This window comes from Malaclemys terrapin, chromosome 15 (genome assembly GCF_027887155.1).
Source record: "Malaclemys terrapin pileata isolate rMalTer1 chromosome 15, rMalTer1.hap1, whole genome shotgun sequence".
NCBI classification, from domain to species: domain Eukaryota; kingdom Metazoa; phylum Chordata; order Testudines; family Emydidae; genus Malaclemys; species Malaclemys terrapin.
In genome coordinates, this window is record NC_071519.1 from 4,708,657 (window position 1) to 4,733,669 (window position 25,013).

Sequence of the window (25,013 nt, forward strand, 5' to 3'; positions counted from 1 at the left end):
GCAGGGCGCTGCGGCTCTGCCTGGCTCGTGCGGGGCCGTTGGAGCCTCTCCCGTGGCCGGAGAAGGGTTTTGTGCCGTTCAAGCTCTGGGCATGCGCAGATGGGGTGTCCCGCATGCGCAGAGGCAGCGCTCACCCGCTGCTGCTCCCTGGCGCTGCGGGGCCGGGCGGAGCAGGAGGGTCTGTGCCGGGGAGACCCATTAACCCCCCCGTGCCCGGCCCGCGCCCTGCTCCCGCTGGGGCCGCCCCGGGCTCTGCCCGCCCCGCTGCGGCGCTGCAGCCTCCAGGTACCGGAGCGAGCCCCGGGGGCGGGGCCGGGCGGTGACTCTGCCCCAGTGTCCGTGGGGGGGACCCGGCATCTCGCAGCGCCGGGATCTGCTCCCTGGGGCAGCGCCCGCGGGGGGCTCGGAGCTGCTGTCCCCGCAGGAGCCCAACGCCCCCGGCCCGGCCAGGCTCTGCCCTGGGGCCCCACGGGGGGAGGGGACCGGCCCCCACTGGGGTCCCTGCGTGGGGCCGGGCGGGGGCTGCCGGACACTGTAAGTAGCACCTGCCTAGGGCGAGCACTTTAATACACTACATCTGGCCGCTGCGCCTGGGTCTCTGGGCACCGGCTGCTCCCCGGGGTCTGGCTAGTGCCCCCCCGCCATGTCCTGCCTCCCTGCGGCCAGCTGGCAGTTGGGGCGGGGGTCTCCTGCCCGAGGGATGAGTCCGGGGGCCGGTGTCGGGCAGCGGGTCACGTGCGTCCCCGAGTGTCCGATCCAGAGACACCCGCGTGTCCCCGCGCCCGGGGCCTGAGCCCGGCTGGGGAGTGTCCCCCTCGCACCCGAGCCTGACACAATAAATCACCAGGGATGTCAATGCTGCAGGCACCTGCCAGTTCCTGGTGTGTAGAGCCCCGTGTGCCAGTCAGTGTCTGTGGGGGAATTTAGTTTGTACGGACATCCCTGGTGCTTTTTCTGTAGTCTCTTGTAAAACTAGAGAAATATCTAGATGAGTTGATAGACCCCTGTGTACCCCCAGGTGTACGTGTACCCCTGGTTGAGAACCACTGATGTAGGGGAACCCTGGTTTGGCTTTGCTCACCTCGCAGCAGCCTCAAGTCAGCTACACTGGGTCACCATGTCCTGCCATGGCCCCATGAGCAGGAGTCGTGACCTTGGCTACACTGGTGCTGTACAGCACTGCAACTTGCTGTGCTCAGGGGTGTAAACCCCCCCCCCCCCCCCCCAGTGCAGCGCTGTAAAGCACCAGTGTAATCAGTGCCTGCACCGCTGCACGCTCGCTCACTCGCAGCGCTGCAAGCTATTCCCCTCAGAGAGGTGGAGTGCTTGCAGTGCTGCGAGAGAGCTCTCGCAGCGCTGGCGGCGCGACTACACTCTCTGTAGTCTCCGCGGCAGTGCTGTGAATTCTCAAGTGTAGCCAAGGCCAAAGAAAGGAAGCCTCCTTTCAAATGTAAAAGCAGCAACTGCTCCATGAAGGGTCGGTTCTGGTGGAGCAATTTTTGATACTTTCTTGTCTCCTTTTCAGATTTTGCCGCATTTTCTCTCTAATTCTCCATTGTTTTTCCCATCCGTTTGAGCTGCAGCAAATTTTCTTTCTTTCTTTCTTTGGGAAATTGTCCTGAATCGTTCCCCAAATGAGAAGGGGCTTAATGGCTGCAGCTTGGGGTGGGATGGGGTGGCCATTCTCTGCCAGCAATAAGGCAAGGAAGGGGACAGCAGGAAAAAGCCCCCACTGGAGACTGTCCAGCCCAAGGTTACACAGTCCTGGCTACTGCTACCCACAAGTGCCCAACACAGCTCTCCCCTGCTGCCAGTCACCTGCCCGTCGTTGCTGCTGCCTCCTCCCCACTGCCAGGGAGTTTTCCTGCTCCATACTCCCCTCACGTACCCTCTTAAAGCACCTCCCCAAAGGTCTCCCTGCTGCCATGTGAATGGTGTGGGTGTGTCGGGGGAATTATTACTGTCTATTTATTGAACTTCCATATACAATCCCATCAAACTGTCCAACTACTCTCTCTCACTTAATATAAAATCTCTTCAAATCTGGGTGCTTTTCTCTCATCAAATATTTCTTTTTAGACCTATTTCTTCCCCAGTTCTCAAAGATAGATATAAAATATCCTGTGTGCAGTGCTGTAGTAGCCATAGTGGTCCCAGGATATTGGAGGCTGCCCCCTTGATTTATACACTAATGTTCAGTGTTATTCTCCATCCCATTCCCTATGAATCTGAACATGTTCGCTTTTTTGCTGGCAGCTGTGCATTGAGTGCAGCTTTTCATTGATCTGTCTGTAGCAACATGCAGATCCCTTTCTTGAGTTGTGCAGCCGATAATATGTTCTGCTGATGCCGCTAGGTGTAATGCATGTTCAGTAGGGGTTTCTCCCCTCTTCCTTATTTGTATTTCCTCTCCCTACTAATGTCGGAGTGTCCTTCTCCTATCGGTTAGTGTATTAATGATCTCATCTTGGTGTCATAAGTGTCAATTCATTGCCATGGCACTCCTGTGGTCAGACATCTGAGGATGTTCTACCGAAAAGCTGATGTTAGCTCATGTTCCTCTGGTTGGCTGGTGTCTTTACGAATAAAATTCCCCCTTAGACACTCTGTTTCCAGTTCTCCAAACCTTAGGGATGACTGTTTATCTATGCCAGAGTTCATAGGCCTCAAGCCTTATGCTAACTGCTCAAGCCAATATCATATAGGATACAGGCCAGTAGGTTCCTGGCATTACTGCTGCATAAAATAAATGCTAAAGCTGGATTTATGGGCTACATTTGATAGTTAATTTACCCCCCAGTATATAAGTAGCTGCAGTTTTTCTCTCAGGCTTTGCTTCTCTCCCCATTTTCAAAACTGGAGGAACTTCAGGTTTTGGAGGGAAAACTGTTGCTGTGAATCCTTCTCAGAAGAAGGGGGAGAGGGAGTGAGGGAGGAGGAAAGGACTCTGGTCTCCTCCCTCCAGAGCCATGTTTCTGGTCTCGCTGAGACCAGTGTTAATCAAGAGACACTTCAAGAAAGAACATGAAGTGACTCCAGATTAACGTGGGGGCAAACAAAATCAGGATATGTCCCTGTGGGGAGGGGAAAAAAATGAGGAGTCCTTGTGGCACCGTAGAGACTAACACATTTATTTGGGCATAAGCTTTTGTGGGCAATAACCCACTTCATCAGATGCATGGAGTGGAAAATACAGAAGCAGGTGTATATACATAGTATATGAAAAGATGGGAGTTGCTTTACCAAGTGGGGGGTCAGTGCTAATGAGACAATTCAATTAAAGTGGAAGTGGGCTATTCTCAAGAGTAGAATACCAAGGGAGGAAAAATCACTTTTGTAGTGGTAATGAGGGTGGCCCATTTCAAACCATTGACAAGAAGGTGTGAGTAACAGTAGGGGGAAATTATTATGGGGAAATTAGTTTTTGTAATGACCTATCCACTCCCAGGCTTTATTCAGGCCTAATTTGATGGTATCCAGTTTGCAAATTAATTCCAGTTGTGCAGTTTCTCGTTGGAGTCTATTTTTGAGACTTGCTACTTTTAAGTCTGTTATTGAGTGAACAGGAAGATTGAAGTGTTTTCCTACTGGTTTTTGAATATTATAATTCCTGATGTTAGATTTGTGTCCATTAATTCTTTTGCATAGAGAGTGTCTGGTTTGGCCAATGTACATGGCAGAGGGGCATTGCTGGCACATGATGGCATCACATTGGGAAATGTGCATGTGAACGAGGAGAGGGAGTTTTAGTTGTTGCTAAAGCTGGGGGAAACCCTCAGTCTCTGTCTGACTGACTGTCTCTCCTCAGGATATTGGGATTGAGCTTCCTGGGTCAGACGCTGCTGCCTGCATTGTGATCTGGGAGCCCAGACTGAGCAGCTGCTGCTCCCCCGGTGGGGTCTGGGCGTGGGAGTGACTTGGAGTGAAGCTTCCTCTGTGCCCAGGCAAGGTGAGGACTTTCTCCAGCTGCAATTTGCTCCATGGGCCAGCCCTAGGCTCTGCCCACATCAACATCTGAGCCAGATACTCCAGGTGATTGATAAAGCCCTCAAGGAACGTGCTGGGGATGGGCATGAAACTGACTCTGCACAAATAGCCCCTCCTCACCCCACATCTCTCTTCCCCTTAGCAATTGCAGGAGCCAATCCAGCCATAGGAGAGCGAACACCCAGGAATGGCTGTCTGTCCGCCAGAGGGGGAGGGACAGGAGATGGGAAACATAAGGAGAAAGGGAGAGAGATTGATATGGGCAGTGGGAGAAATAATTGGGGGGGAGAGATTCCCAGATCTCTAACCTGCCCCCACACACTTACTGCAGCATCCTGGGCAGATTCCCTTTCCAGTGAACAAGGTGAGGTGCAGGGCGAGGAAAAGCCAATTCCTAACTCTCCCTGTGCCCCCGGCTGTGGGAGTGTGCTGCCCTGGGGACAGTGTCAGGGAAAATCCCCCAAGTCACTCCTTTTGTACTGCTCTTGTCTCATATTTGGTTCCCAGACTTTGTTACTGGGAGGGTTTCAAAATGTCTCAGTTTAGTGCTAGTGGGGTGGGCCGGGTCAGTGATGTAATAAAATGACCAAACATTTCCTCAGAATAGAATCATAGAACTGTAGGGCTGGAATGAACTATGAGAGGTCACCTAGTCCAGCCCCCCAACACTGAGGTGTTTGTCCAACCTGTCCTTAAAAACCTCCAATGATGATGCTTCCACAACCTCCCTTGGTAACCTATTCCAGTACTGAACTAGCCTTCGTCACAACTGAATCACATGGCTGGCTCAGATTCAATTTGTGATCCACTATAACCCCCAGATCCTTTTGACTAGTATTGCCCCCTAGCCAGTTAGTCCCCAGTTTGTAGTTGTGCATTGGCTTTTCCGTCCCTAAACTGTAGTACTTTGCACTTGTCTTTATTGAATTTCATCTTGTTCGTTCAGCTCAATTCTCTAATTTATAAAGGTCATTTTGAATTCTAATCCTGTTCTCCAGTGTGTTTGCAACTCTTCCCAGCTTGGTGTCATCTGCACATTTAATAAGCACAGTCTCCACTCCGTTATCCAAGTCATTAATGAAAATATTGAGTAGTACCAGATCGAGGATTGGCTCCTGTGGGACCGCATTAGGTACATCCTCCCATTTTGTCAGCATGCCATTAATAATTACTCTTTGAGTACAAGTATCAGGGGGTAGCCGTGTTAGTCTGTATCTACAAAAACAACAAGGAGTCTGGTGGCACCTTAAAGACTAGCAGATTTATTTGGGCATAAGCTTTCGTGAGTAAAAAAGTGAGGTTTTTACTCACGAAAGCTTATGCCCAAATAAATCTGTTAGTCTTTAAGGTGCCACCAGACTCCTTGTTGTCTTTGAGTACAGACTTTCAAATACACCACATTTCCCTAATTTGCTGATGAGAATGTCATTTTGGTCTTCTGTCAGAAGTCTTCCTAAAATCAAGATATGTCATGTCTACAGTGTCCTCCGGATCCATAAGGCCAGTACCCCTGTTAAAGTAGGAAATTAGATTGGTTTGGCATGATTCGTATTTGATGATCTATCTGGCTATAACTTATCACTTTAGTATCCTCTAGGTGCTTATACATTGATTATTTAAAACATTTTTCTTTCTGGGTATCTAAACTAGGTTTGACTGGCCTCTGTTCCCCAGGTCTTCGTTGTTCCCCTTTTTGAAGACAGGTTTTATGTTTGCCCTTCTGCAGTCTTGTGGGACCTCACCATCCTCCCGGAGCTGTCAAAGATAATTGTTAACTGTTCCAAGATTGCTTCAGCTAATTCCTTCAGTAGTCCAAGATGAATTTCATTAGGTCCTGCTGACTTAAATTAAATTTATGTAAATATTTTTTCAACCTCTTATTTCCCCATTGTGGTTTCTGTTCCTTCCCCCTCTTGGTTAAGAATAATTAAGTATCTGATCACAATTACATTTGTTTAGGGAATGCAAAAAGGCATTAAAAACCTTTGTCTTGCTGATGTCATCTATTATTAGCTCCTTTTCTTCTCTGGCAAGTAACACTTTCCTTCCCCTGGTCTCTTGCTCCTAATATATTTATAGAACCCTTATCTTGTGGCCTTTTTTGTATCACTTCCAAGGTGTAATTCATTTTGTGAGTTAATCTTTCTGATTTTGTCCCCACATGCTTGTGCAATTCTTTTGTACTCATCCATAGAAATTTGTCCATGATTCCACTTTTTATAGGATTCCTTTTTATTTTCTGGCCATGAAAGAGCTTATGGTAGAGCCATATTGGTTACCATTCAAAAAAGAAATCTGTGTTATTGTCAATAGTTCTCTGAAAACATCTACTCAATATGCAGTGAGTCAAAAAAAGCTAACCAAATGTTAGGAACCGTTCGGGAAGTGGTAGGTAATAAGGGGGGAGGGATAACTCAGTAGTTTGAACACTGGCCTGCTAAACCCAGGGTTGTGAGTTCAATCCTTGAGGGGGCCATATAGGGATCTGGGGCAAAAATCTGTCTGGGGATTGGTCCTTGCTTTGAGCAGGGGGTTGGACTAGATGGCCTCCTGAGGTCGCTTCCAACCCTGATATTCTATGATTCTAAGGCAGAAAATATCATAATGCCACTATATAAATCAATGGTATGCCCAACCTTAAATACTGTGTGGAGTTCTGGTCACCCCATCTCATAAAAGGATATATTAGAATTGGAAAAGGTGAAGAGAAGGACAACAAAAATTATGAGGGTTATGGAACAGCTTCCCTATTAGGAGAGAGGAAAAAGACTGGGGGAGGGTTCAGCTTGGAAAAGAGATGACTAAGGGGGGATATGATAGAGGTCTGTAAAATCATGACTGGTGTGGAGAAAGTGGATAAGGAAGTGTTATTTACCCCTTCGCATAACACAAGAACCAGGGATCAGATGATGAAATTAATAGGCAGCAGATTTATAACAAACAAAAGGAAGTATTTCTTCACACAATGCACAGTCATCCTGTGGAACTCATTGCCAGGGGTTGTTGTGAAGGCTGTAATTATAACTGGGTTAAAAGAGTTAGATAAATTCATGGAGGATGAGTCCATCACCTGTTACTAACCAAGATGGTCAGAGATGCAACCCCATGCTCTGGGTGTCCCTAAGCCTCTAACTGCCATGTGCTGTGAGTGGATGACAGGAGATGGATCTCTCGAATAGCTCCTTCTGAAGCATCTGGCATTGGCTACTACCGGAAGACAGGATACTGCACTAGATGGACCATTGTTCTGACCCAATGTGGCCATTCTTTGGCTTTTGTTGATCTGAAGTTCCAAGCACTATAGTTATTAAGTTGTTTGGTGTTGCTTCCCCAAATGGGCAGTGTGCACCGTACACCATCTGAGATAGATGCCAAGTGACTAGCAGTCAGCGGATAATCAGAACCACAATTTGAGCCGCAGTTGTGTGCAAGAGAATGTTATCAGAGCAAGGTGATTTTGGTCAAAAGCTTGTTTTTGGAGGGCTGTAGCTCAGGAACCTCTGGAGCAATTAACCCTATCTTTGGACCACTAACCCTGTCCTGCACCCACATAATGAGCAGTGTATTTCAGGACAATATGAGTAAGCATGTAAATTTTAGAGAAATTAAAATAGTTGGCCTTTAAAGAGAAAGCTGAACCTTAAATCTAGTGCTGAACCTTAAATCTAGTGCAGCTGGTGGTCTGCTATAACTTTCTAAATGTAATGAGAATGTGGCAATCAGGTGCACCCATCTGTGGACAGGAGAGAGTGTGAGGGTTTCATTCAGGAGTCCTTGAGACAAGGTATTAGGGGGCTTATTCCTTCACCCTCTCACTTCCCTGGTCCTTCTCGCATGAACAGAGAGCAACAATACCCGAAGTCCAAAGGCACAAACAATTTGATGTTTATTGGGGTGAACTTCCAGCAAGCATGATTCCAGTTTCCTTCCTCAGTGTCCACCTTCCCAGCTCTGACACCACAGAGCCATCCCTGTTCCCATTCCCTGTTCCCATTCCCCCCTTAGCAAAACATGATTCCAATTTCCCCACCCCCATTCCCTGTTCCCATTCCCCCCCAACTTCCTGATTGACTGCAGACTATATAGTAAAACGTGAGTTCTACTTAGCTATACCTTAACCAATCATTTTACTGAAATTTAACTAACCAATCCTAACATACTGTAACATGGTTATTTAACCAATTATATTCCACCACCTTAATTAGTTTACACCCAGCAAAATTAATTATACAGCAGACCGAAACAATTACAGAACCAGACAGAGACCATGCAAATAAACATACAAAACAATACAGAAGTGAGGATTTCACAATTACATCTATACAGACATAAGGGTTTTCCAGCTGTGTCTATTGATAAGTGAGTTCTTACCAGACAGAAAACCATTAAACTACATTTCCTTTTACATGTGCTAGGCTTTTCCCTTTATCTGGAGGTGATAGATCGGATCACCTTCCTAACAGCCCCAGATCGCCTTATTTTAATGTGACTAGTTTGGAAGATGAGGATGTGACCGTTCACTTCTCAGCTTATGGCTGCCTCTGCTGCTTAGCCAAAGGCCTTACTTAGCTTAAGAACAGAGCCTTAGGGTACATCTACACTACAGGGGGGGAGTCGATTTAAGATACGCAAATTCAGCTACGTGAATAGCATAGCTGAATTCGACGTATCGCAGCCGACTTACCCCGTTGTGAGGACTTCTGCGGCTTTCTGTCGGCGGCGCTTACTACCACCTCCGCTGGTGGAGTAAGAGCGTCGATTCGGGGATCGATTGTCGCGTCCCGACGGGACGCGATAAATCGATCCCAGAGAGGTCGATTTCTACCCACCGATTCAGGCGGGTAGTATAGACCTAGCCTCAGACTGTCACAGTACGAGAAGGCCCTTTCACAGACAGACAGTGATTTTGATTCTTTCTTTTATACCTCTATAACTAGCTAAATGATAAGAATACACGTAAATTCTTAAAGTATAGGCCTTTACAGACAGGCCTGAATATCTATATCCTAACACAAGAGAGAGGATGAGGAGGGGAGAAAGGTGATGGGGAGCTGGTGTTCATGGGGTGACACATAGGTGGGAGGGCTGAGAGCAGAGGGGATGAAGGGGAGTGGGGTGTAGAGGACTAACATTAGAGAGAATCAGGGATGTTGGGGTACAATGGAAGAAGGAGGACGGAGGGCGTCAGGCAGAGGAGCTCCCATGAGCTGGTAATGGTGTGAGCTGGGCGAGTTCAGGACTAGGAATGGGGAAAATGGGGTGGAGGGCCCAGCAGTGGCGCTGTTGTTGAGGGAGGGTGTTGGGTAGGTGATGTGGGTTAGCTGGGAATGGGGAACACTGTGGTTAGAGGGACAGTTGGAGTGATGGGGTTGGAGAGTGGTTGCTCTAGGAAGTAGGAGGGTCGGGTGGGGGTAGGAAGGGAAGGTTTCAGGGAGTCAGAGATTGTAGCACTTCACTGAGGCTGCTTTTGCCAAAGTCTCTAATGACCTGTCCTTAGGCAAAGCTCAGAGCCAGAACTCCATCCTCCTCCTCCTTGATGTGTCAGCTGTCTTTGACACCACTGACCATGGTCATCATCTTGAAATCTGATCTTCCCTTATCCTCTCCTGCTTCTCCTCCTACTTCTCTGATCTCTCCTTCAGTGTGTCCTTGGACAGTCCTCCTCATCCCCACTCTAGCTTTCTACAGGCCTTACACAAGCTCTGTCCTTGGTCCGCTTCTCTTCTTCCTCTGTACTTTATCTCTGGTAATCTCATCCACAAACACAAATTTGGCTACCGTCTCTATGCTGACAACTCACAGATCTAACTCTCTGCTCCAGACCTGTCTTTCTCCCTAAACTGAAATCTCAGCCTCTCTCTCTAACACTTCCTCATAAATGTCTGGCCATCAGCTCAAGTTCAAAAGCTAAAATGGCCAGAACACAGCTCTTAATATTTCCCCAAGCCACCCCCCACCTCCTTTCTGTATCACTGGAGAAACCACCACTATCCCTTCTTTTAATAAATTTGTTAGTCTCTAAGGTGCCACAAGTACTCCTGTTCTTTTCACTATCCCTTCTGTCACTCACGTCTGTGCGCTGCACATACGCTGCAACACACACCTCTTTCTAGGTCCTTCCATGCAGCCTATTTCAACATCTTGCATTTTCTTTCTACAATCACGTCCCACAGGCTTTCCTATCCATCCACACAGCTAAAACTCTTAACCAGGCTCTCATCATCTCTTGTCTCCATTATTGCACCATTCTTATTGCAATCATGCCCTGCTCATATCCATTGAAAATTAAAGCCACAAAGCTAGCTCACTATTCTAAAATGTGACCTGTGAGGAAAGGTAAAGAATTGGTCATGTTTAGTCTTGAGAAAAAATGGCTGGGGGGAGGGAGGAGGGCAGGACCTGATAACAGTCTTCAGCTATGTTAAGGGCTGCTATACAGAGGATGGTGATCAATTTTTCTCCATATGCACTACTCCCAGCACTGCTCATCCTCTCGTCGGTCGTCCTCCAGATGTTGGTCCCGATCGCTGGCGCAGTGGGAGCATTCCCTGTCTCAGCCCTGTTCTCCCTGGCTCTGGTACCATTCTCCCCAGTACTGACACCAGTCTCCCACATCTGGTCAGCGGTCGCTGGTAGCCATGACCAGCAAACAGCTACAGGCCTCAAGGGCCCCTCCCTGGTCCCCGGAAGGTGATTCCTCCGGCATGGAGGGCCAGTTCAGCCCATTGCCCAGGTCCCATTGGTGAGATTGGGCACCGGAACCCGTACTGTCATCTGCGGCAACGCAGTTGCAGTGTGGGCAGTGGCCTTATTGGAGCACGTGGGGCGTACCGGATATGACGACGCCCCCTTCGCAGTGCTCCTCGGTTGCCGTATCGGTGCCACCAATCAATTCTCTGTGCTTGGTGCCTGGGGCTTGTTCGGAGACCGGAGTGGAGGAACCCATGCTCACCCCTTTGCCTCCATCCGCGGCAGCAGTTGACACCCCAGGACTTCCCCCAGCGGTCCAATCTTCCTCATTGTGCCCGGATGAAGTGGTCACAGGATCTTCAAGGGCTTGCCCACCGGATGACTTTAGGGAGCATCAAGCCCTACTTTGGCACGTGGCCGAGAACTTGGGGCTGGAGGTGCAGGAGATGGCAGAGCAGGAGGGGACACCCTTTCAATGTCTTCTTGACCTCTACGCCCACCCTGGTCGCCCTGCCTGTGCATGAAGGGGTTCTCAAGATAGCCAAGACCCTTTGGCAAACCCCTTCCTCCATTCCTCCCACCTCGAAATGGGCCGAGAAGAAGTATTTTGTTCTGGCCAAAGGTTTCAAATACCTTTATACCCACCCACCCCCGGGCTCGCTGGTTGTGTCTGCGGCCAACAACAAGGACAAACAAGGTCACACCTCCTCAATTCCCAAGACCAAAGAGGCCAAAAGGCTCAACCTATTTGGGAGAAAAGTTTATTCTACCACCTGCTTACAATTTTGTGTGGCAAACCATCAGGCCCTGTTGGGCAGATATAACTTTAACCTCTGGGACGGTCTCAAAAAGTTCCTGCAAGGTCTAGCCCAAGAGTTTGGCATCCTAGTGGAGGAGGGTACCACGGTGGCCAGATGCTCCCTGTAGATGGCATGGCATGCAGCGGACTTGGCGGCTTGGGTGGTCACATTGGCGGTTGTTATGTGGCGCCAAACAGCAAGCTTCTCCCAGGAGATTCAGACTTCAATTCAAGACCTGCCCTTCGACAGGGTTGGTCTTTTCTCTGAGCAGATGGACACTAGGCTGCACGGGTTGAAGGTCACTAGAGCTACCCTTCGCTCGTTGGGCATGCACACGCCACAGTCTGCTAGAAAGCCGCCCCAGCCGACAAGACTGGCAACCCCATCATGGCTCTGCATTAAGAAGGGATGCTAGTTTTAGTCATGGATGCCCTTCTTCCTCCCACTCACCTGTGCAACCTGAACCCGCCAAACATCTAGTGGGCCAAAAATGCTCATTTTGAGGGTGCGCCCGAGAGCGAAGCCCCAGACAGCCATCCGGATCCTTCCTGCCTTTTCCTTAACCGCCTCTCTCCCTACCGTTCGACCTGGTCGCAGGTTACATTGGACTGCTGGGTCCTGGACATAATAGCTTGGGGCTATACCCTGCAATTTTTCACTGCCTCTCCCTCCCACTTCTCTGTCCCTTCTCAGGGACCCTTCTCATGAGCAACTCCTCATTCAGGAGGTCGAAAAGCTCATGGACTTGGGGGCTGTGCAGAAGGTTCCTTGGGACATGTAAGGAAGAGGATTCTACTCCCGCTACTTCCTAATCCTGAAGGCCAAAGGGGGCCTAAGACCCATCCTGGACCTGCATCGCCTCAACACATCTCTCAAGAAGTTGAAATTTCGCTTGGTCTCTCTGGCCTCCATCATCCCTTCCCTGGATCTGGGAAACTGGTATGTCTCTCTCAACTTCAAGGATGCTTACTTTCATGTCTACAGATTCCTGGGACACAGGAGTTTCCTGCGTTCAATGGTGGCTGGGCACCACTTCTAGTTCACAGCGCTTCCCTTTGGCCTGTCCTCGGCTCCCAGAATGTTCACAAAATGCATGATGCCAGTGGCAGCTTACCTGACACGTCAAGGGATCCAGATCTTCCCATATCTCAATGACTGGCTCATCAAGGGTAGGTCTCCGCGGTAGGTGCAAAGGAGCCTTGATCTGGTGCACTCCACCTGCAGTGACCTGGGCCTACTATTAAACACAGATAAGTCCACGTTGACTCCAGTCCAACGCATAGAATTTATTAGAGCGGTTCTCGACGACTCGCGGACCAGGGCCTGCTTTCTGGAGGTGCATTTTTGGGCCATATTGGACCTGATTTCCCACGTAAAGAGCTACTTGCTCACCATGGCCCACACGTGCCTGCGACTGATGGACCACATGGCCGCGTGCACGTACACGGTCAGACTTAATCTGCGGCCTCTGCAAGCATGGCTGGCCTCGGTCTATATCCCCAGCAGGCACGCCCTGGACCGAGTCGTCACGGTGCCGAGCCACATCCTCTCGTCCCTGGACTGGGGGCTGGATCCCAAGTTGGTGCTGCAAGGAGTTCCCTTCATGACCCCATCTCCGCCACTCACCCTGGTCTTGGACATGCAGGTCCTGACAGACAATACCGCTGCAATGTATTACATCAACAGACAGAGCAGTGCCAGGTCTTCAGCCCTTTGTTGGGAAGTGCTCAGCCTCTGGGACTTTTGTGTGCAGCATGCCATTGATCTTGTAGCCGCCCACCTGCCTGGAACCAAGAACGTCCTGGCAGATCACCTCAGCAGGACCTTCTCGTCTCGCCATGAACGGTCACTCCATCCGGAGGTGGACAACCTAATCCCCCATAGGTTGGGGACGCCACAGATGGACCTGTTTGCATCTAGGCAGAACAGAAAGTGCCACGTGTTCTGTTCTCTGCAGGGAAGGGACAAAAGCTCCCTGTGAGACTCCTCCTTGATTCAGTGGTCGGGAGCGCTGATATATGCCTTTGCGCCGGTGCCTTTAATCCACATGGTCCTGCTAAAGATGATGACATTTTCTTTGTTTTGCATCCTCATAGCCCCTGCATGGCCTCGCCATGGTTTGGCAGGCTGTTGAGTCTTTCAGTGGCCACCCTGCTGCAGCTGCCTCTTTGGCCGGATCTGCTGTTCCAGAACCACAGCAATCTGCTGCATCTATATCTGGCGATGCTGCACCTGACAGCTTGGCTTCTGCGTGGATAAGTATGGACGAATGGCAGTGCTCCGATGGTGTCCAGCAGGTCCTGCTGGGCAGCAGGAAACCCTCCACCATGGCTACCTATGTGGCAAAGTGGAAGCGGTTCACGTGTTGGGCCTCTGACACATTTACACTGAAGAGGCCCCACTGCAGCACATCCTGGACCTTTGCTGCACCTTAAGCTCCTGGGCCTGTTGCTGTCTTTCTTCAGGGTACACCTGGCAGCCATTTTGTCATTCCACACTCCGTTTCAAGGCAGGACCTGGGGATTACAGTGGATGAGAAGCTGGATATGAGTCAGCAGCGTGCCCTTGTTGCCAAGAAGGCTAACGGCATATTGGGCTGCATTAGTAGGAGCATTGCCAGCAGATCAAGGGAACTAATTATTCCCCTCTATTTGGCACTGGTGAGGCCACATCTGGAGTATTGCGTCCAGTTTTGGGCACCCCACTACAGAAAGGATGTGGACAAATTGGAGAGAGTCCAGCAGAGGGCAATGAAAATGATTAGGGGGCTGGGACACATGACTTACAAGAAGAGGCTGAGGGAATTGGGATTGTTTAGTCTGCAGAAGCGAAGAGTGAGGGGGGATTTGATAGCAGCCTTTAACTACCTGAATGTGGGGTTCCAAAGAGGATGGAGCTCGGCTGTTCTCAGTGGTGGCAGATGACAGAACAAGGAGCAATGGTCTCTAGTTGCAGTGAGGGAGGTCTATGTTGAACTACAAGGGTGGTGAAGCACTGGAATGGGTTACCTACGGAGGTGGTGGAATGTCCATCCTTAGAGGTTTTTAAGGCCCAGCTTGACAAAGCCCTGGCTGGGATGATTTAGTTGATGTTGGACTAGATGACATCCTGAAGTCTCTTCCATCCCTTTAAAAAAAAAAAAAAAAAAGACTGTCTTCGCCCATTCCATGATGGCGCACGGTTCTTGAAAGATCTGGAGTATCTCTACCCTCATGTCTGGGACCTGGTCTCCCCTTGGGACCTGATTCTTGTGCTGTCAAGGTTCATGGGTTCCCGCTTTGAACCCTTTGCTTCCTGCTCCCTCCTGCTTCTCTCCTGGAAGGTCTCCTTCTTGGTCGCTATATCTTTGGCCCATAGGGTTTCCGACATCAGGACACTCGCATCGGAGCCGCCTTATATGGTCTTCTATAAGGACAAGATCCAGCTGCATCTGCACCTGGCTTCTCTGCCCAAGCTCGTCTCCCAGTTTCATACTGGTCAAGACATATATTTACTGGTCTTTTGTCCAAAGCCTCATGTGATGGATGAGGCATGCAGGCTGTATACCCTGGACGTCAGACGGGTGCTGGCCTTCTACACAGATAGAATGAAGCTGTTCTGAATGTCAACGCAGTTGTTCATTGCTGTCGCAGACAGGATGAAGGGTTGCCCAGTGTCCGCCCAGAGAATCTCGTCTTGGATCACGGCCTGCATCCACTACTCTTATGAACTGGCGAAGGTGCCCCTGCCGACTATCATGATGGCTCACTCCACTAGGGTGCAGGCATCATCATCAGCCTTCCTGGTGCAGGTGCCGATCCAAGAAATCTGTCTGGCTGCAACCTGGTGAGATAATGCGATGTTTATTAGGGTTAGTTTCCAGGCAAGCGTTTTCCGAAGCTCTTCACACCAGTCGGGCTTATCTCTATACACCGATAGTCTGTTTCCCAGTGTTCCCTTCCCAGCTCTGACACTGCAGAACCTTGCCTGTGTCCCTATTCCCATTCCCCCCCTTAACAAACATGATTCCAATTTCCCTTCCCCCCGCTTAACACCAGTTTATATAATAATATTCTCAGCTATACCTTAACCAATCATTTTACTGAAATTTAACTAACCAATCCTAACATGTAACATAATTCCCTAACCAATTATATCCCACTACCCTAATTAACTTACACCTAGCAAAATTAATTATACATCAGACAGAAACAATTAGAGAATCAGACAGGTTAACAATAGTAAAGTGGGGGACGTAAAGATAAAACAATACAGAAATGAGGGTTTCACAACCATTGAGAAGTGATTTCTTGCCAGACAGGATGCTATCAAACTAAGTTTTCTTTAACCATCTGAAGATCTGTTTCTTTATCTGGTGGTGATGGGCACAATCAGGACAGGATCATCTTTCTAACAGCCCAATACCACCTTATTTCAGTGAACTGGTTTGGGATGTGACCCTACGCTTCCCGGCTTATGGCTCCCCCTGCAGCTTAGCCAAAGGCCTTAGCCTAAGGACAAGGCTCAGACCATCCTAATGAGACAAGGCCCAGACACAGGCGGACTGTGATTTAGATTTTTTGTTTTTATACCCCTGTAACTAGCTAAGTGATAAAAATACACCTACGTTCTTAAAGTATAGGCTTTACAGGCAGGCCTGAATATCTATATTCTAACAGTGGGTTCTACCCCTTCCCCCATTTTGTGTCTGTCTTGTCTATTTAGATTGTAAATTCTTCAGGGCATGGGCCATCTACTATTCCGTGTTTGTACTTTGCCTAGCACAATGGGGACCCACTCTTAGTTGGTCCTTAGGCACTAAGGTAATGAATATGATTTATTATAATAATAACTCTCATGCCACATTGAGCCAAGGAAGCTGGCCTTGGGATGTTACTGCTTAAAAATGAGCTGGGGTTAAAACCATGGAATATTCTTTGTGACAAGTATCCCACAAATTCCACTGACCTCCCTTCTTTTCTTTGCCTTGAGTAGGGTTTCCAGTTTCCAAACCTGATGTGATGTCGCATCTGGGACGAGGGAAAGAGCCGTGGGTCCCAAACCTCCAGGGCTCTGAGAAAGAAGTGCTCCCGAGAGCTGCCTGCACAGGTGAGAAATTGATTAAACCAACTCAAAAACTGTCTGTGAATACAGGAAACATTTGGGATGCCTTACAAAGACCTTGTGAGTTCTCCAAGTTCAGGATTGTTCCCTGCAGATGTCACTCATGGCTTCCCACCTATTCTTCTTCGAGTGCTTGCTCATGTGTATTCCACAGTAGGTGTGCGTGCTCGCCACAAGCACCGGTGACGGAAGTTTTTCCCTCAGCAATACCCGTAGGGAGAGTGCTGCTGCGACCCCTGTAGTGGCACCTCTATAACGTCCTATAAGAGGAGCCGCGCACTCCCCTCACCCTCAGTTTCTTCTTGCCACCAGTGACGGTGCATCGGAACTACTTGCTCCAGTTTTGCTGCAGCTCATCCCAGAACTCGTTTAATTGTTAATAGTACCTGTGTTAGTTCAATAAAGTTTTCAGCTTAGTTAATTAGTTAGTGTTTGGGCCGGAGCATGTTCCGGGCCCCAGGGTTTAAATTGTGAGAGTCTTGCAGGCATTCGATGCCTAGAAGTGACCCACACGCCGACTGTCTCTGCTGCTTGGGCGAATCTCACATCAGTGACCGCTGTAAGATCTGCAGGTCCTTTAAACCCAGAACTAAAAAAGAGAGAGACATTAGACTCCGGGCCCTTCTCATGGAGTTGGAGTTGGCGCTGGCCCTAACCCCGGTGCGCCGAGCAGAATCTGCACCGGGCACTTCGTCTTCAGTGTGCAGCGATCTCCCGGCACCTTCCGGTGGCCGGCACCACTCCACGTCCAAGAAGCGGAGAAAGGCCCCGTCCTCTCAGAGGCGTTGAGAGAAAGCAAGGGGTGAGGCTAGACCCGCGTCGGGCAGCCCCAGTTCCCCCCTGGGCTCCAGAGCTCCAACTCAGGTTGAGCGGAGCAGCCCGGTTGCGTCGACTCAGGCCTCTCCAGACGTCCGCATGCCTTCGATGCTGGAGGCCCTGCAGGCGGCCAAAGACATTATGACTCTGCAGGTGCCCGGGTCACCGCTCTAGAGGCCAGCCGCCGCTGGGCTCTCGTCAGTCGACACCAACCCGACGCAGATCCCGGTCAGGGGATCGCACTTGGGCCCGCTTGCCAATCAGTGTCCTGTCAGGACACAGCCTCCAGCCTACGCTTTCGTCGCCCAACAGGTTGTCTGGTTGGGTGCCGTCGGAGCAGAGTTCCAGGCACTGCTCCACGCCGAGTACAGAGTATCGGCGGGACAGGGGCAGACGCCGTAGACGCTCCCATTCTCGGTGAAGCTACCGAAGCCGCTCCCGACATGGGCACTGTCGCCGGTCACGCTTCAGCTCTCTCGTGCCCACGGCTTCCGGCAGGGATCGCCAGCTCCCTGTCGTCGCGGATCCAGGCGTTGAAGCGTCTCGAGGAGTAGCAGCTCGAGGTTCATCAACGTCGGAGTCCCGGTCCCATGGCAGACGTTGCTCTCTGTACCGGAGCTCGTACCGCTCCCACGGCACCTATAGGTCATTGGTAACTTCGACCTCCACGCGGCGCCCTACGACTCAGCCGGGCCAACCCGGCCAGCTGGTGCCGCCGGTGCTGCACCAGAGTCAATGGCAAGGGCCCCGTGGCAAGGCCAGTGGTGCCAGTGGACCCCCTTGGCCCCCCGTACACGCCCAGCAAGGCCCTCGGTCAATAGCAGGGGCATCAGAGGCTCCTTCAGCCGCACTATCCAGACCTCCAATGGATAGATCGGCAGGTCATGGATCCTCGGCACTGCTCGAGGAGTCCGACCAAGGGGTGGATCCCGTGGCACCGGCTGACATGCAGAGCCCCGTACCGGCCCCCTACCCCGCACCGGATGACAAAATTGCAGCCCCTGCCCCCTCCGCACCGCAGGAGGACTTCAGAGCTCATCAGGAGCTACTAAAGCGAGTAGCATCCAGTCTCCAACTCCAAGCTGAGGAGCTGGAGGGACCCTCAGATTCACTGTTTAACGTGCTCTCGTCCTCGGTACCGGGCAGAGAGCCACCCCTTCGTGCAGCAGGAGAGCCAAACATCTCAAATTCCCTCTGGTGAACACCAGCCTCCCTTGCACCGATATCAAAAAAGGCAGAGCGCAAATACTTTGTACCCACGAAAGGGCATGAATACCTTTATACCCACCCGGCCCCCAACTCCCTAGTGGTGGAGTCCGTAAATCATAGGGAAAGACAGGGTCAACCGGGAACCACACCCAAAAATAAAGACTCTAAAAGACTGGACTTGTTTGGCAGGAAGCTTTATTCGTCTGCCAGCTTCCAGCTCCGGGTGGCCAACCACTAGGCCCTCCTCAGTGGTTATGAGTTTAACTTGTGGGGGTCACTGCTGAAATTCGAGCCCTCCCTCCCAGAATGCGAAAGGAAGGATTTTAAGGTGCTGGTGGAGGAGGGCGCCGCCGCTGCAAAGGCTTCTTTGCAGGTGGCGGTGGATGCAGTTGACACGGCTGCTCGGTCCATGGCCTCAGCCGTGTCCATGTGCAGGGCATCGTACCTACTGCTGTCTGGGCTCTCCACGGAGGCACAGTCTGTGATGCAGGATCTTCCCTTTGACGGCAAGGACCCGTTCGCAGAACAAACAGACGTGAGGCTCCATAGCATGAAGGACTCACGTACTACTCTACAAACCCTCGGGCTCTATGTCCTGCCCAAGGAAAAGCCTAAGACGCAAGCCTCCGTCCCTGCACCCTAGCCGAGATATGAGCCTGCCTACAAGAGGTCCAAGATACAGAAGAGGTGACCTCAGAGGCAGTCTCACTCTGCCCCGCAGCCTGGGCCCTCCAGGGGCAAGCGGCAGGGCAAGAGGCGTTTTTGACTAGTTGCAGGAGGGTACCCTGGTGACCCCCGAGAGGACCCTCTTACCAATAAAGTTTGCCTTCAGCAACCGCTTGTGTGCATTCCTTATGGAATGGTCCCGAATAACATCGGACCGATGGGTCCTCAACACCATTTCCCAGGGTTACATGCTACAATTTGTCTCCCCCCGGCCCTCCCACCCCCCTTCCTCGGACGGCAAGGGGGATCCGTCGCATTTACCCCTGCTACAGCAGGAAGTGGGTCGGCTCCTCAGCTTGGGAGCTGTGGAGACAGTTCCAGGGGAGTTCCGGGGGAAAGGGTTTTACTCACGTTACTTCCTGATCCCCAAGGCGAAAGGGGGGCTCAGGCCCATCCTGGATCTGCGAGACCTCAATCAGTTCATGGCAAAATGCTGGCTCCGCATGGTCTCTCTGGCATGTATCATACCCGCTCTGGACCCTGGTGATTGGTATGCAACTCTGGACCTTCAGGACGCATATTTCCATATCCATATATTCGAGGGGCACAGACGCTTCCTCCATTTCCTAGTGGGACAGGACCACTACCAATTTACGGTCCTCCCGTTTGGTCTGTCCACCGCGCCCAGGGTATTCACAAAGTGTATGGCGGTAGTGGCAGCCTACCTCAGATGCCGAGGGGTACAGATATTCCCCTACCTTGACGACTGGCTGCTCAAGGGCAGCTCGCGGTCCCAGGTACAGAACCACGTGGACCTGCTCTTGGCTATGTGTGCCAACCTAGGCCTCCTAGTAAACGAGGCCAAGTCAACATTGGCTCCGGTGCAGCGCATAGAATTCATAGGCGCTCTCCTGGATGCCGCCAAGGCCACAGCCTCCCTTCCCGTGGACAGGTTCCAGACCCTGAAGGGGCTTATAGCCTCTGTCATAGAGTTCCCCGTCACCACGGCCAAGGCATGCCTGCAGCTCCTGGGCCACATGGCTGCGTGCATGTACGTGATCCGCCATGCCAGGCTTCGGATGAGGCCCCTCCAACTCTGGCTGGCCTCAGAGTTCTCCCAAGCCCGGGACAAATTGGACAAGGTCCTCTTGTAGTGGCGCGGATGATTGCCACGCTACAATTGTGGTCTTGCCCGGCCAATATGCTCCAGGGAGTTCCCTTCCAGGACCCGACCCCATCACTAGACCTAGTGTCCGATGCATCGGACTTGGGCTGGGGGCCCACATAGGGAGCTCACAGACCCAAGGGATGTGGTCAGTCGCAGAGCTGTCCCTTCACATAAACGTCAGGGAACTCAGGGCGATATACTTAGCCTGTATGGCGTTCAGCTCGCTGCTGCACGGCAAGGTGGTCAGAGTACTCACGGACAACACCACCATGATGTTTTACATCAACAGGCAAGGTGGGATGAGGTCCTCGGCCCTCTGCCTGGAAGCTCTCAGCCTATGGGAGTTCTGTATAGCCCACGACATCTCCCTAAAGGCTTTCCACCTGCCGGGCATCAACAACACACAGGCCGATGGCTTGAGCAGGGTTTTCTCCCAACATGAGTGGTCGCTCACCAGCTCTTCCGAGTGTGGGGCACTCCCCAAGTAGACCTGTTTGCGACCCAACAGAACTGCCATTGTCACGGGTTCTGTTCTGGGAGAAGGGGGGGAGGAATGCGATCTCAGATGCCTTCCTCCTATCCTGGTCGGGTCAACTCCTCTACACCTTTCCCCCCGTTTCCCCTCATTGGCAAGGTCCTGGAGAAAGTGAAAACGGACAAGGCGTGCGTCGTCCTGATCGCCCCAGCAACATTGGTACAGGACCCTCCTGGGCTTGCTCGTGGCCCCTCCGCGGCCGTTGCCGTTCCACCCGGACCTACTCTCCCAGGACCAGGGCCACCTCCTCCACCCCAATCTGTCCACCCTCCATTTGACAGCGTGGCTGATCAATGGCTAGATGCGGAGGAGAGAAGGTGTTCGGAAGGGGTCAGGCGTAAGCTCCTCGAAAGTAGAAAGCCATCCACCCGCCGAGCCTACCTGGTGAAGTGGTCCAGGTTCTCCAGGTGGGCAGGCGAGTGGGGTACTTCCCCAACGTCTGCCCCGCTCCAACTTATCCTCGAGTACCTTCTTCACCTTAGAACTCAAGGCCTGACCCCTTCCTCCATCAGGGTGCACCTGGTGGCTATTTCGGCGTTCCATCCGCTGGTCCAGGGCTGCTCGGTTTTCTCCCATGCCATGACCGGGCGTTTCCTCAAAGGGCTAGACAGGTCCTTTCCTTATGCTAGAGCCCCGTCCCTAAGTGGGATCTAAATTTGGTGTTATCCCGCCTCATGGGGCCCCCATTTGAACCCCTGGCCACATGCTCATGGTCTCACCTTTCATGGAAGGTAGCCTTCCTCATGGCCATCACGTCAGCCCGGCAGGTCTCGGAGCTCAGAGCCCTGACCTGCGACCCCCCCCCCCCCCTTACACAGTCTTTCACAAGGACAAGGTTCAGCTCCGCCCACATCCAGCATTCCTCTCTAAGGTGGTCTCCGTTTTTCACATGGGCTTGGACATGCTACAGCCTAGCAGGGGTTTCCGCACCACCTATTGTAAGGATTTATTCGACAAGGGCTCAGGCCTCGGCGACAGCCTTTGTGGCCCATGTCTGTATCCAGGACATCTGTAGAGCCGCTACCTGGTCCTCAGTGCACACGTTCACCTTGCGCTATGTGATTGTCTCCCACGCCAGGGATGATGCTGGTTTCGGTAGAGCTGTGCTTCAGCCAGAGAATCTGTGAACTCCTACCCACCTCCATCAGACATAGCTTGCAGTCACCTACTGTGGAATACCCATGAGCAAGCACTCGAAGAAGAAAGGACCGTTACCTGTTCCGTAACTGGCGTTCTTCGAGATGTGTTGCTCATGTCTATTCCACATCCTGCCCTCCTTCCCCTCTGTCGGAGTTGATCTGGCAAGAAGGAACTGAGGGTGGGGGAGCGCACTGCTCCCCTTATAGCGCACTATAAAGGCACCACTCCAGGGGTTGCAGCAGCGCTCCCCCTACGGGTACTGCTGAGGGGAAAACTTCTGGCACTGGTGCACGTGGCGAGCACGCACACCTACTGTGGAATAGACATGAGCAACGCATCTCGAACACCAGTTACGGAACAGGTAACTGTCCTTTCTGACTGACAACTGGCAGCACATCCCTCCCCGATCTCGCTTTCCCCTGAGTGTCCTGGTGAGATGCGGACCAAAACTGATCCCTTCCTTTGTCCTCTGGGGAAGGGTTTGGAGAAAATCTGCTCCTGATAGGTTTGATCTCTCCCACACATATTTTGATTTGTTCATCCCTTTTACCATTCCTGTCTCTGAGATTTCCTTTCTCTCCGGCACAGGGAGTGACCTACATCTGGATTCTCTCTGTCACCCATCAGGTCTTGGGATGGTGAGTGAGAATGAGGAAGAGAAACCCCGGCAGGAGGATGCTGACATGCCACATGGGACGTTATCAGAAAGATCCAAAGGGAATGTTTCTGGGAGTTGTGCACTCCCAGAAAAAGCAAAAGCCTGTGAGAGTCAGCAGAGGCCAGAGGAAAACTTGAGCCGCTCAGACCTTATTACACGTGAGAGAATCAACTTGGAAGAGACACGCTACACATGCCATGAGTGTGGGAAAAGCTTCAATGGGAGCTCAGACCTTTTCACACATCAGCGAATCCACAGAGGAGAGAGACCCTACATGTGCTCTGAGTGTGGGAAAAGCTTCAGTCGGAGCTCAGCCCTTATCACACATTGTAGAATCCACACAGGAGAGAAACCCTACACGTGCTCTGAGTGCGGGAAATGCTTCAGTTGGAGCTCAAACCTTTTCAAACATCAGAGAATTCACACGGGTGAGAAACCTTATGGATGCTCTGAGTGTGGGAAACGCTTCACTGATAGTTCAACCCTCATCTCACATCAGCGAATCCACATAGGAGAGACGCCCTACACATGCTCCGAGTGTGGGAAAACCTTCAATCAGCGCTCAAACCTTAATAGACATCAGAAAATCCACACGGATGAGACACCCTACACATGCTCTGAGTGCGGGAAAAGCTTCCATTATAGCTCAAACCTTATCACACATCAGAGAATCCATACAGGAGAGACACCCTACACATGCTCTGAATGTGGGAAAAGGTTCAATCGGAATTCAAACCTTATCACACATTGTAGAATCCACACAGGAGAGACGCCCTACACATGCTCTGAGTGTGGGAAAAGCTTTAATCAGCATTCACACCTTATCAGACATTGTGGAATCCACAGAGGAGAGATGCCCTACACGTGCTCTGAGTGTGGGAAATGCTTCAGTCGGAGCTCACACCTTGTCACACATCGGAGAATCCATACAGGAGAGATGCCCTACACATGCTCTGAATGTGGGAAAAGCTTCAATCACAGCTCAAACCTTATCAGGCATCAGAAAATCCATATGAGAGAGAACTGTAATAAATGCCTTGACTAGGGCTGGCCAAAGACTTTTTTTTTTTTAAATCACATTTGCTAATTTGCATCTAGTGATCTTTGCACCATCTTCACCGTGGTCTCTCAGCTCGCCCACATGAGTTGCCTGCTTCTGCCTTTTGCAGCTCACCCTTCTTTGGGGTCAGTCCTGTGATCATTTCTATCAACTCCTTTCCTTTTGAGGCATAGGAGTGTGTGTCCCTCCAGCCAGGAATATTGAGGGAGAGGTTTGATCCCAACAAGCTACACTGAGGCAAAAACTACCTGTGCCTTACATCCACCAGGACTGTACATGGCGTTGGCTGCTCAAGTTAGTGATCTTAGTGTAAAAAGATAATTATAGTTGTAGAGCAGATGCAGCCCAGGTGCAGTGGTTGGCATTAGCTTTCCCCTTGACCTGACCTAAACTCCATGACTTTTCCTAGTCTAAACAAACCCTGAGCATCACGGTTATACTGTCCCCCCCATTTCAAAGCAATTGTTAGTCATCAAGTTCTCCCTTCAGGAACAAATTGTTTCATTCCCAGTTGCTCTGATGTTGCTTCAGGTTGTGCTGGAAAGCAGATATTTTTACTACCATTTTCCTCACTTAAAATATACAAATGGCAGGGATAGGGGAAAATGTTATTTCGCCTCTGTAACAACAGAAGAAGGTAGGGTAAGGCAGAGGGATTTCATTATTCCCCATCACCATCCCAATCCCCCTGTTGTTCAGAAAAAATATTGACCTAACCAATTGAAGGGCTGAGAAGAGGATTCCCTAGTCCTTGGTAGTCCATCGATCCGATGATGACAAATCTGTGCAAATCATCAGTTGTTGGTCACTTGTAACTAAGCAAAATACCCATGCATTGGTCTCCCAAAGCAGTTATGGCCCAAGCCCTGCAGGAGGTCGCTCCTGAAGATATCTCCTTCCTAATCAGGTGCGTGTTGCCTATTATTTTGGAAATGCAATCTCTAGCTAGGTAGGGATGGGAAAAATGGAAGTGACATTGCTGTTCAACTCACCCATGGGAGATGCTGCTGCAAATGTGTAGAAAATGAAATCTGTGTTGAATGTGATATAGCTCCAGAAAGAAACCTATTTTTAATGGATACCTGACATTTGGCTTCTTACAGGGATTCTAAAATGCACCTGAATTTAGTCCCTAATTTAAATCTGTGCCACCAGATTAAAGAAATAAAAGGGCATTTTGG

At 50.8% G+C, this 25,013-nt stretch overlaps 1 protein-coding gene across 1 annotated transcript; it reads left to right on the forward strand.

Moving 5' to 3' along the window:
- Window positions 1-23,824, forward strand: LOC128823047 (zinc finger protein 501-like). Its single transcript, XM_054005090.1, has 3 exons — window positions 1-285; window positions 16,452-16,565; window positions 22,742-23,824. The coding sequence occupies exons 1-3, from the start codon at window positions 114-116 to the stop codon at window positions 23,815-23,817; spliced, it is 1,362 nt and encodes a 453-aa protein (XP_053861065.1). The 5' UTR covers window positions 1-113; the 3' UTR covers window positions 23,818-23,824.
- The last annotated feature ends 1,189 nt before the right edge of the window (window positions 23,825-25,013 follow it).

Bases quoted from the DNA above. Each gene is read 5' to 3' on its own strand.
- LOC128823047 (XM_054005090.1), top strand. From the start codon at position 114: ATGCGCAGAGGCAGCGCTCACCCGCTGCTGCTCCCTGGCGCTGCGGGG. The intron at 286-16,451 runs GTACCGGAGCGA...TGCCTTGAGTAG, and splicing joins TGCGGCGCTGCAGCCTCCAG to GGTTTCCAGTTTCCAAACCT. The intron at 16,566-22,741 runs GTGAGAAATTGA...GTCACCCATCAG, and splicing joins CCCGAGAGCTGCCTGCACAG to GTCTTGGGATGGTGAGTGAG.